The 13,236-nt window shown below is 40.8% G+C and overlaps 1 protein-coding gene across 1 annotated transcript; it reads right to left on the bottom strand.

The window, feature by feature from the left end:
- Positions 1–4,630: 4,630 nt before the first annotated feature.
- Positions 4,631–5,929, bottom strand: LOC108522266 (L-lactate dehydrogenase B chain). The gene has a single exon (XM_017862343.1). It carries the CDS (start codon positions 5,855–5,857, stop codon positions 4,853–4,855), a length of 1,005 nt encoding a protein of 334 aa, XP_017717832.1. The 5' UTR covers positions 5,858–5,929; the 3' UTR covers positions 4,631–4,852.
- Between the last annotated feature and the right edge of the window lie 7,307 nt (positions 5,930–13,236).

Here is a 13,236-nt window from a genome sequence, read left to right as displayed (position 1 = left end):
CCAGCACTAATAATATTTAATTAATTTTTTTTTTTTTTTTTGAGACGGAGTTTCACTCTTGTCACCCAGGCTGTAGTACAATGGGGCTATCTCGGCTCACCACAGCCTCCGCCTCCCAGGTTCAAGCGATTCTTCTGCCTCAGTCTCCCAAGTAGCTGGGATTACAGGCATGTGCCACCATACCCGGCTACCTTTTTTTTTGTATTTTTAGTAGACATGGGGTTTCTCCATGTTGATCAGGCTGGTCTCGAACTCCTGACCTCCAGTGATCCACCCACCTCAGCATCCCAAAGTGCTGGGATTACAGGCTTGAGCCACCGCACCCAGCCATATTTAATTTTAAAACTTGGCTGGGTGCAGTGGCTCACACCTGTAATCCCAGCACTTTGAGAGGCCAGGGTTGGGTGGATCATCTGAGGTCAGGAGTTCGAGACCAAGTTGGCCAACATGGTGAAACCCTGTCTCTACTAAAAATACAAAAATTACCGGGGCGTGATGGTATGTGCCTGTAATCTCAGCTACTCGGGAGGCTGAGACAGGAGAATCGCTTAAACTCAGGAGGCAGAGGTTGCAGTGAGCCAAGATCGGGCCATTGCACTCCAGCCTAGGTGACAAGAGCGAAACTCCATCTCAAGAAAAAAAATTTTTTAATAAAATAAAACTTATCTCATTGTTTAAAACTAAGCACATTTCTTTTGGCAAAAAAGTATATTATTCTTGTAGATGTAAAATGAAAGTTTTGATGAGCTAGTTGAATTATTTAAATATGAATTAGAGCCAGGTGTGGTGGCTCATGCCTGTAATCCCAGCACTTTGGGAGGCAGAGGCAGGCAGATCACCTGAGGTCAGGAGTTCGAGACCAGCCTGGCTAACATGGTGAAATGCCGTTTCTACTAAAAACACAAAAAAATTAGCCAGGCATGGTGGCATGCACCTGTAATCTCAGCTACTTGGGAGGCTGATGCAGAATTGCATGAATCAGGGAGACAGAGGTTGCAGTGAGCTGAGATCGTGCCATTGCACTCCACCTTGGCCAACAAGAGTGAAACTCCATCTCAAAAAAAAAAGAATTAAAATAAATCTATTCCCATTAAGATGAACAAAAAAGTTTGACCATTTACCACATAAAATTGTCTTACAGTAGAATACAGACATGCATAGGATCCCTTGGGGAAATACATTTCGATGATGTTCTACCTCCTCAGGTTTATCTTTTCCTCCCAGCCAGTGAGGCAGATCCCAACCTGACATTTCCAGACTCGATTTGCATTTGCTTCAAGAAATTCCCACTAAAAAACCCTGCACAAACTGAATTCACAGACAGCTGCTGCCAACTTAGTGTTCTAGTCCTCCATACCCATAATTCCCAATTGATTTTTGTTACTAAGGGATAGAAAGTTTGGTGTCCTACTTTGGCTGTGATGACTGACTCTCTTGGGTTCCCAGACTTCATGGGAGACTTTGCCATTAATTCTTACCGACATTTTGACACAATAATTTTAGAACTTTGGGAGAAAGTCTGATTTTAGCCCAGAGAAATCACTTTTAAGGTTGGTACTTGTCCTTCATTTAAATTTGTAAACCCCGTCCTATGTCTTCTTTGACTCAATAGATCATCACTTTCACCTATGGGCTGGATTCCTGTATCTTGAAGATGAGGAAATCCTGTTCATCAGCAAGTGACACTTCCCCACTTTGCACTTCCCACTCATCATATGGCTGTTGAGTTGTCAGGGTCCTATCACAAAAAGCAGCTCATTAACTTTAATTATTTTTGAAATTCATTGGTTCAAAGTGAAGCTAGCAAGTGCCAGAGGTTCATAGATATTAATTAACAAATAAGTGGAAGCTCTTATTAGCTGACACTTTTTTAAAAAAAAATTTTTTTTTTTTTTGGAGACAGGGTCTCACTCTGTCACCTAGGCTGGGGTGCAGTGGCATAATCTCAGCTCACTGCAGCCTTGACCTCCCAGGCTCAAGCAATCCACCTCAGTCTCTCCAGTAGTTGGAACTACAGCTGTGTGCCACGACACTCAGGTAATTTTTTTTTTTTTAGAGACACAGTCTCACTGTTGCCCAGGCTGGTCTTGAACTTCCAAAGTGCTGGGATTACAGGTGTGAGCCACTGTGCCCGGCTGAGCTGATAATTTTTGCTATCTTTTTTTCCTGCCATTTAATTAGTTCAGAGTGTGTCTAAGACTCTTCAAATTGGAAGCAGAGAAAAGGTAAGAGCTAAGCATCCAAGACACAAGAAATCCAAGTGTCAGGCCCCAGGCAAGAGCAGAGAATTTCCCTGGCTCTTGTTCCATCATTTTCCCAACTAAATCACTACTGCGTCTGGATTTAGGAAACCCACAGATCAGTTGGTGTCCAAATCACCTCCAGCTGATGTTTATGTTTAGTTAATTCCAGATAGAAGGTGACACTTGAAAGCTTTGCTAGAATCCCTCTGCATGGCAACCTGTTAAAATTGTATTTAATGGCTCATGGCTGTCCTCGCTCTGTGAAGATGTGGCATTTTGCTGGTATTCTTTAAACATCAAACCAGTTATAATCTGTTGTAGATTTCATTACTAAGTGCATGCTTGTTCCAATTTATCTTTTTGAAAGTAACTTCCTGATGTGGAAAAGTAGTATCCTCCAACACTGCTAGAGGCAGTATTAATTAGTATAATCCTTCTTTATAAATTTCTTCTGCTTTTTTTTTTTTGGTACAATCTTTCCTGAAAGCAAGATAGCTGTAAGTTTCAGATGCCATAAAATATACATATCATTTGATCAAAATTTCCACAAGTATTTTGTCCAAGGAAATAATAAGAAATGCAGGCAAAGATTTATCAACAAAGATATTCATTACAACATTAATTACAGTACTGAAACATTAGTAAAACCTAAACATCCCAAATAGGCCAATTTGTTAAATAAATTCAAGTACATCCATCTGAATATAATATAACCAGTGGAAGTGATACCATATAATATTTGACACAGGAACACATATACTCTATAATATGAAATCAAAGAACCATATTGCAAAACTATATATAAAATGTTATTCCAATTTTATTTTTTATTTATTTTTTTATTTTAGAGACAGGGGTCTTGCTATATTCCCCAGGCTGGCTTCCAAGTCATGGGCTCAAGTAATCCTCCTGCCTCAGCCTTCTTAATAGCCAAGACTATATGCACACCACATTGTGCCCAGCCTAATTTTCAATATTTGTATATGTTTATAACAGTTATGAGTGGTGGAATTACAGTAAATTTTATTTTCATTTATTTATGTTTCTGCATTTTTCAAATTTTCTGCATTGAACAACTGCCCCTCTTTTAACTATCCCCTTTTTAATTTTTTAAGGGAATATTACATAGTTTTTTTTTTTTTTTTTTTTTTTTTTTTTTTTTTTTTTTTTTTTTTTTTTTTTTTTTTTTTTTTTTTGAGACGTTGTCTTGCTCTGTCTCCCAGGCTGGAGTGCAGTGGTGCCATCTCCGCTCACTGAAAGCTCCGCCTCCCGGGTTCACGCCATTCTTCTGACTCAGCTGGGACTACAAGCGCCCGCCACCACGCCCGGCTAATTTTTTGTATTTTTAGTAGAGACGAGGTTTCACCGTGTTAGCCAGGATGGCCTCGTTCTCCTGACCTTGTGATCCGCCCGCCTCGGCCTCCCAAAGTGCTGGGATTACAGGCGTGAGCCACCATGCCCGGCCCATTACATGATTTTTAAAAGAAAAGCAAGTGGGCTTGGCACAGTGACTCACGCCTGTAATCCCAACAATTTGGGAGGCTGAGAAGGGCAGATCACTTGGGCTGAGAAGTTCGAGACCACCTGGACAACATGGTGAAGAGACGGGGGTTCTCTACAAAAACTAAAAAAATTAGCCGATAGCACGCACCTGTAGCCGCAGCTATTCAGGAGGCTGAGATGGGAGGATTAGCTGAGCCTGGGGAGGTCAAGGCTGCGGTGAGCCATGATTGTGTCACTGCACTCCAGCCTGGGTGACAGAATGAGACCCTGTCCCAAAACAACAACAACGAAAAACAAGCAAGCAGCTTTCTTGATGCATAGCACAATGGTATGCCTTAAGTCACACAGAGAATGTAAAAATCAAGTCTCTAAATTCAAAGCTTATGAAAATTAAAAGTTTATAAAAAAGCAAGCTCTTATTCTTTCTAAAAGTTCAGGAAGAAAGGAGACTATGATTTGTTGAGGGTTAGGACCTTTTGTATATATCATGCCACTTAACATCACAATAGTGCTATAAGGTGGCTACTATTAACCTTGTCTTGTGGATGAAGACACAAAATAAGAAAACTTTAAGTAGTTTAACTCATTTCAGTTCAAACAACAATTAAGTGAGAGGGTCAGAATTCAAAGTCAAGTTTCATTCATTTATTCATTTATTAATTTTTCATTTATTTATACACACCTAGTTTTGAGAGTAAATAAACGCTTCTGGCAACCGAAAAGTCTAATGCAACAAACATAGATAATAATATGGAAAATATCCATAAATTCACCTTCCAGCTTAAGAAATAAATATTTCAGATGCAGATGATGCCTCTGTGTACTTATTCCCAATTCCGTTCTCTCTCTTCCAACCAGCAGTAACCAGTATCTTGAACATGGGGTTTTTTTTTTTTTTTTTTTTTCACACTACAATAGTTAATTTTATTTGTTCAAGAGCTCATATTGCAAGCATTAAACCAAGCATAGGCTTTGATTCTGTGAGCCCAAATTCACATATTGAAGAAGATCAAAGCAAACTGCGATCCATGTACACGGATGAAAACTAAAGGCTCAGAGTTAATAACATTGTAGTTTTTAAATTTCTATAGCCTAGAGCCCAGTAGTCACAGGTCTTTTAAGTCCTTCTGGATGTCCCACAGGGTATCTGCACTTTTCTTGAGCTGAGCAACTTCATCATCCTTTAGCTTCTGGTTGATAACGCTGGTTAATCCTCGGGCATTGAGGATACACGGAAGGCTCAGGAAGACTTCATTCTCGATGCCATACATCCCCTTTACCATTGTTGACACGGGATGAATCCTGGATAGATTTTTCAACATGGATTCAATAAGATCAGCCACACTTAATCCAATAGCCCAGTTGGTATATCCTTTTAGCTTGATGACTTCATAGGCACTTTCAACCACCATCTTATGCACTTCCTTCCAATTTTCACTATCATTGTCAGTTCCCATTTCTGGATTCAATTCCTGGAGAGAAACACCTGCCACATTCACGCCACTCCACACAGCCACACTTGAGTCGCCATGTTCCCCCAAAATCCACCCATGGCAGCTGCTGGGATGAATGCCAAGTTTTTCAGCCATAAGGTAGCGAAATCTAGCAGAATCCAGATTACATCCACTTCCAATCACGCGGTGTTTGGGTAATCCACTTAGTTTCCAGGTAACATATGTAAGAATGTCCACTGGGTTGGAAACCACAATTATGATGCAATCAGGACTGTACTTGACAATCTGAGGAATAATGAATTTGAAGACATTAACATTTCTCTGCACCAGATTGAGTCGACTCTCCCCTTCTTGCTGACGGACTCCTGCAGTTACCACTACAATCTTAGAATTGGCAGTCACAGAATAATCTTTATCTGCCACAATTTTAGGCGTCTGAAGAAATAAGCTCCCATGCTGCAGATCCATCATTTCTCCTTTAAGCTTATCTTCCAAAACATCCACAAGAGCAAGTTCATCAGCCAGAGACTTTCCCAGAATGCTGATAGCACACGCCATACCAACTTGTCCAACACCCACTACAGTGATCTTATTGTTTGGGACTGTTGCCTCTTCTTCCGCAACTGGTGCAATGAGTTTTTCCTTAAGAGTTGCCATTTTGCACAGGAGAGGGAAGGCGCTGGAGACCTCTGTAACAGCAGCACTGCGGAGAAGACAATGTCAGAACATGGGGTTTATTATTCCCATGGAAGTTTTTATTCCTTTGCTACATGTTTGTATCCGTAAACTATATTCAATCAACCACTGTCCAATCAGGAAAATGGAAACCACTCTATGCATTTCACAGAAAGGAATAAGGGGTTATGTTCAATTTCACCCATTTATCCGCCAGATCAATTCTCTACCTTTTTTATGCTCAGAAAAGTGGGTGGTGCAGACTGCCTCACTGGACTCCCTTTATCTCTGGCTTCTGGTTGGCTTTGGCCAATGGGAAACACTGGTGAAAGGTGAAGAGGAAGAGAAGATCAGAGTACCTGTTCACTTGGCTTCTTCCCTGTTGGGTTGCTACAGGTTGGCACTGCCACTGCCAAAATAGCCACTGATACTACTGAAATGCTCCTCTTCAGTGACCTACTATTGCTGCTGCTGCCACTGCTAGGAGCACTGCCAGGAACAGAAAGATAAATGGTATCTCCCTTTCTTCTGTTTTCTAATCTCCCACTACTGCCTTGCATTGGCAAAACATAATCAGAATCCAACTAGCAAGGAAGCCTGCAACAGGTATGTAGCTCACAGGTTTCTAGCCTCTTGCAATACGGAAGAGTGCATGGCACATAACCAGTACAAGTGCCTAGTACTGTTCGCACTTTTTTTTTTTTTTTGAGACAGGGGACTCATTCTGTTGTCCGGGTTGGAGTGCAGTGTGCAATCATGGCTCAGTGCAGCCTCGACTTCCTAGACTCAAGCAATCCTCCCACCTCAGTCTCGTGAGAAGGTGGGACTACAGGCATATCTTACAATGCGTGGCTAATTTTTTAAAATTGTCTTTTGTAGAGATGGGGGTCTCACAATGTTGCCCAGGCTGGCCTCGAGATCCTGGCCTCAAGCAATCCTCCTGCCTCAGCCTCTCAAAGTGCTGGGATTACAGGTGTGAGCCAACTCACTTGGCGTTGTTTGCTTTTTTTTTTTTTTTTTTTTTGAGGTGGAATCCTGCTTTGTTACCCAGGCTGGAGTGCAGTGGCACGATCTCCGCTCACTGCAACCTCTGCCTCCCAGGTTCAAGTGATTCTCCCGCCTCAGCCTCCCGAGTAGCTGGGATTACAGGCACAGTCACCACACCCAGCTAATTTTTCTATTTTTAGTAGAGATGGGGTTTTACCATGTTGCCCAAGCTGGTCTCGAACTCCTGACCTCAAGTGATCCATCCGCCTCGGCCTCCCAAAGTGCTGAGATTATAGGCATGAGCCAACTCACCCAGCCTTGTTTGCATTTTTAAAACTTTACATAGATTGTATGCCATACATATCCTTGCTTTTTAAACTTTATACCTTTGAGATCTATTCATGTTAATACATGTGGCTCTAGTTTTTCCATTTTTACTGCAATATTGTATTCAATAATGATATTTCTTCAAGGGAACTAGTGAAGAGAGAAACACTGAAGCCCTGGCATTGGAACAAAAGAGGTATTAAATGTACTAGATGGCAAACCACAAAAAGTAGGTAAAACTAGATTAAAGGAAAATGTTTCTAAAAGTTGTTCCTTTTCTACCTTAGGCATGTTGAGTAAAAATACATAAACAGAGAAATAAATAAATAAGCCATCTCTTCTTTCATTCAACATATAATAGAGTCATTGAGCTTCTACCATGTGCTAAGCATTGTGCTTGACACAAAGGACAGAATATAGAATACAATCTGGTCCCTGCTCTCCAGTTTCACCAAGGTCACCAGTACTACGTGAAAGGCTGAGTTGAGAGGATCGCGTCAACTTGGGAGGCTGAGACTGCAGCGAACTGTAAATGAGCTGCCGCTGCACTCCAGCCTGAGCAGCAGAACAAGACCCTGTCAAAAAAAAAAAAAAGGGATTATTAAATACATTTCCATTTAAGTCAAGAGTAAGATAATACTTGTAATTGTCTTGGTTTGGAAGTCAGATAATAAAGCAAAAATTATTTAAAGGAAATAAAATTAGGCATTTTAATAAGTATCAAATTATGTACTATAATATTGCTATCAAAATAGAAGAATGTTCATGATATACTATTAAATAAAAGGAAGGGAAGCACACTGCAGAGTCCTGTATATAATTCGACCCTGTTTTGTGTGGGGTTGAGGGCTTGGGCAAAAGAAAACCAGTGTGTGCATAGGTGTGTATCCATTTATATTTAGCCAAAGAAGTGGAACTATATACACCACACTCTTAATATTGGTTATTTCTGAAGAGTAGAAGTACAGTATGGGAATTATGAAGTTTTTATCATTTTAATTATACATCATAATAATCATTTGTATTATTTGCCTTTCTATTATTTAAAAATGGCCTGTATCCTTTTATAATCTAAAACTCTAATAGACCGGGCGCAGCAGCTCATGCCTGTAATCTCAGCACTTTGGGAGGCCAAGGCAAGCAGATCATTTGAGGTCAGGAGTTTGGGACCAGCCTGACCAACATGGCAAAACCCTGTCTGTACTGAAAATACAAAAATTAGCTGGACATGGTGGCACATGCCTGTAGCCCTAGCTACTCGGGAGACTGAGGCACGAGGATTGCTTGAGCCTTAGAGGTGGAGATTGTAGTGAGCCAAGATCGCACCACTGTACTCCAGCCTGGGTGATAGAGCGAGCGCTTGTCTCAAAAAAATAAATAAATAAATATAAAAATCTAATAAAGTAAAAGAATTTTTAATCAGATGGGAGGTAGTCAAAGAAGGCTTCCTGGAGTTCACTGAATAAAGAACCAGTAAGTGGGGTGTTCTCTGCAGAAAACAGTAAGAGCAAAGGCATGAGACTAGACAAAGTTTTCAGGAAATCACAAAAACCTGAGGACAACTCAAGCAAACATGGTATAGGTGTCCATCATTACTAAATTCTGGCATCTCTGGGTTTACAAGGTGGTTCTAACCAAAGAGTAGCTAACAAATTCAGCACCCTGTTGGGGCTTTAGAGGCTGTAGACACACCCCTTTCATCCTCATAGAGTTCAGAACCAACTCTGGCCTTTGAAGGATAAGACATACGGTTTAGGCAGATGGTGACTTTTGTCATGCCATTATGATGGAGAAAGCAATGGAAGGATATGGTTTAAATGTGCAGCCACAGAGGGCTTCCTAATCCTTCTTCATCCCAGCATTTACTTTTCCACTCAGTCATAGGAGGAGAGCTGGACACTGTAGAGCCTGCACGGGATGTTTACCACAGAGTGAACAGCAAACCTGAAAGCCTGGTCTCTGCAGGGTGGCCCACCCAGCAGGCAGAGCCCAGAGGACTGGAACTGAGTATGCTCAGTTCCTTCCCCAGATGCTCCAGTGAGATCCGCCACTCCTCTCCCTGGACAGAGAAGCTGAAAGGATACTCCCTAACTGATTTTTCCTGGCAAGCATGTGGAAATTACCTCCCTGTAGAAGTTTGAGGAGGGCAGATAAGTGTTTGTTCTAATACTCTCCAGCTTTACGTTCTCACTTGACCCATTGGGCGTAACATTTAACTCCATAGTCAAACAGCACACAGTTGTCCCAGTGGGGCAAGACTCCTTGCAGTGATTTTTGATTTTAATTCATTTCCTCTGCTGACCTGAGAAGCATGAACCAATGAATGCCAGGCCCATACCACCTATCAAGCATAATGAATAAGGGCTAGGGAGAGATGAAAGGAGAACTCCTTCAATTTGAGACCAGTGTGAACAGGTGAGGCCAGAGGGAAATGGAGGCTCTCCTCAAAAGCAATGTGGTAATGCAAAGACCCTGACACACGGAATCAAATGCTATGGATGGAAAATTTAGAAGAAATTAGTACCATGACAAGAACTTCCTTCAGTCTCTTGGAAATCATTTCCCCCAAAGAAATGAAACGTGGTTACCAGCTTCAAGGACGACCCTTTGAGATGGGTATTGTTTGAAACAAAAATATCTCATTTATCCATTAGTAATGTTTTTTCTTTTCAATTCAATCTGTTACTCTTAACAATACACCTTAGGTACTTTATCTCTAGAACTCACTTATTATTTCCTGCTCCATACCTAGCCTTGACAATAAAAAAGACTTTTTCCTGAGTAACAAAATAATTTCAGATTTCAAATAAGGTAATGATAATCTTATGGAAGGTCTGAGCTCAACTATTTGCTAGAGATCTTTTTTCTTGGAACGAAATACTACTGTCACCTGACCAGAAGGTTTGCTAAAATAGTACTTGAGAATTGTTAGTGTACAGAGAAAACTTTAGGTTGAAAAAAAAAAAAAGAATTGTTAGGGCATTGCCTTCATAAATATTTGGGTTAAATTTGGACAACTTGCTATTAAATTACTGGCTCTTTGTTAAACAGTTATACCATCACTAGGTGTCACTGTCTAAGAAAAATAGATCAGCATTCATTACCATTCGAGTATCTTTGTCTTTAAAAACAAAACGCTGGAGCTGGTTGTTCAATTTCCATGTAGTTTTGTGGTTTTGAGTGAGTTTCTTAATTCTGAGTTCTAATTCAGTTGCTCTGTGGTCTGAGAGACTGTTATGATTTCAGTTCTTTTGCATTTGCCGAGGAGTGTTTTACTTTCAACTATGTGATCGATTTTAGAGTAAGCACCATGTGGTGCCAAAATGGGCAAAAGACACGAACAGACACTTCTCAAAGTAAGACATTTATGCAGCCAACAAAAATATGAAAAAAAGCTCAACATCACTGATCATTAGAGAAATGCAAATCAAAACCACAATGAGATACCACATCACACCAGTCAGAATGGCGATTATTAAAAAGTCAAGAAACAACAGATGCTGGTGAGGCTGCGGAGAGATAGGAATACTTTTACACTGTTGGTGGGAATGCAAATTAGTTCAACCATTGTGGAAGACAGTGTGGTAATTTCTCAAAGACCTAGAACCAGAAATACCATTTGACCCAGCAATCCCATTACTGGGTATATATCCAAAGGAATATAAATCATTCTGTTATAAAGATATGTGCACGTGTATGTTCACTGCAGCACTATTCACAATAGTAAAGAAACAATCAACCCAAATGCCCATCAATGATAGACTGGATAAAGAAAATGTGGTATATATACACCATGGAAATACTATGCAGTTATAAAAAGGAACAAGATCATGTCCTTTGCAGGGACATGGATGGAGCTGGAAGCCATTATCCTCAGCCAATTAATGCAGGAACAGAAAACCAAACACTGCATGTTCTCACTCATAAGTGGGAGCTAAACAATGAGAACACATGGACACAGGGAGGGGAACAACACACATTGGGGCCTGTCTGGAGTGGGGGAAGAGCGGGGAGGGAGAGCATCAGGAAAGATAGCTAAATCATGCAGGGCTTAATACCTAGGTGATGGATTGATAGGTGCAGCCATGGCATACGTTTACCTATGTAACAAACCTGCACATCCTGCACATGTGCCCTGGAACTTATAATTTTTAAAAGGTTGAAAAAAAAAAAAACACTCTGTAAAGAAAATGGTAATATAAACAGTAAAGAAAGCTATGTTTATATTTACTATCATATTGATTAATAGAACAAGATTTTTGAAGCTGGGCACAGTGGCTGACACCTGTAATCCCAGCACTTTGGGAGGCTGAGGCAGGTAGATCACTTGAGGCCAGGAGTTCGAGACCAGCCTGGCCAACATGGTGAAAACCCATCTCTACAAAAAATACAAATATTGGCGGGGAATGGTAGTGGGCGGCTGTAGTTCCAGCTAATTGGGAGGCTGAGGTAGAAGGATCACCTGAGCCTGAAGTTGAGGCNAAAGGTAAGCCAAAAAAGGTAGTATCTATGTTTAAAATTTTATTGTGAGATATATATGAAATATATCTTTTTTATTTTATATATATGTAAATTTACCACTTAAATAGTTTTAAGCATACCATTTTGTGGGATTAATTACATTCACAATGTTGTGCAACCCTATCACTATTTCCAAAGCTTTTATCTCATTAAGCAATAACTCTCCATTCTCCCCTCTCCCAGACTTCCCGTTTACTTTGTCTGTATGAATTTGTCTCTTCTAGATTGTTGATATGAGTGAAATCACACAATATTTGTTTTTGCGTGACTGGTTTATTTCACTTAGCATAATGTTTTCAAGTCTCATCCATATGTATCCATTCATCTGTTATGATCAATTGGGTTGTTTCCACCTTTTGGTTATTGTGAATAATGCTGAACAATGTGAACATTCATGTACAAGCATCTGTTTGAGTCCCTGTTTTCAAATCCCTTGGATATATACTCAGGAGTAAAGGTGCTGGGTTATATGGTAATTCTTTTTTTTTGAGACAGAGTCTCACTCTGCTGTCCAGGCTGGAGTGCAGTCGTACTACCTTGGTTCACTGCAACCTCTGCCTCCCAGGTTCAAGCGATTCTCTTGCCTCAGCCTCTCGAGTAGCTGGGAAGTTGCCTTTGCTGAGGAGTGTGCGTGCACCACCATGCCTGGCTGATTTTTGTGTTTTTAGTAGAGATAGGGTTTCACCATGTTGGCCAGGCTGGTCTTGAACTTCCTGACCTCAGGTGATCCAGTCGCCTCAGCCTCCCAAAGTGTTGGGATTACAGGCGTGAGCCACTGCACCCAGGCACTGGGTTATATGGTAATTCTATGCTTAACTTTTTGAGGAACCACCAAACTTTGTTCCACAGTGGCTACACCATTCTACATTCCCATCAGCAATTCATGAGAGTTCCTGTTTCTCCATATCTTCACGAATACTTGCTATTTTTCTTTCTTTCTTTCTTTTCTTTTTGGCTTTTGGTTTTGGGGTAAATAATACCCACCCTAACTGGGTGTGAAGTGGTATCTTACTGGGGTTTGATTAGCGTTTCCCTAAAGACTAATGATGAGGAACACCGTTTCACACGCATTTTGGCCATTTGTATACCTTCTTTGGAGAACTCTCTGTTTAAATTCTTTGTCTATTTTATTGGGTTGTTTGTCTTTTTGTGATTGAGTTGTAGGAGTTCTCTATACATTCTGGATGTTAAACTTTTATCAGATACATTATTTTGTTTTCTCTTATTCTTTTTCTTTTCTTTAAAGACAGAGTCTTGCTCTGTCACCCAGCCTGGAGGGCAGTGGCACAATCATACCTCATGGTAACCTTGGGCTCACTATATAACTCTTGGGCTCAAGAGATCTTTCTGCCTCAGCCTCCTAAGTAGCTAGGACTACAGGTGCACACAACCATGACCAGCACATTTTTAAATCTTTTGTAGGGGTCTCGCTATGTTGCCCAGGCTGGTCTTGAACTCCTGGCCTCAAGTGATCCTCCCACCTCAGCCACCCAAGGTACTGGGATTACAGGCATAAACCACTGAGC

Source organism: Rhinopithecus bieti, unplaced genomic scaffold (assembly GCF_001698545.2).
Source record: "Rhinopithecus bieti isolate Rb0 unplaced genomic scaffold, ASM169854v2 scaffold_63316, whole genome shotgun sequence".
Lineage (NCBI taxonomy): Eukaryota > Metazoa > Chordata > Mammalia > Primates > Cercopithecidae > Rhinopithecus > Rhinopithecus bieti.
This window is presented reverse-complemented; position numbering and strand designations above follow the sequence as displayed.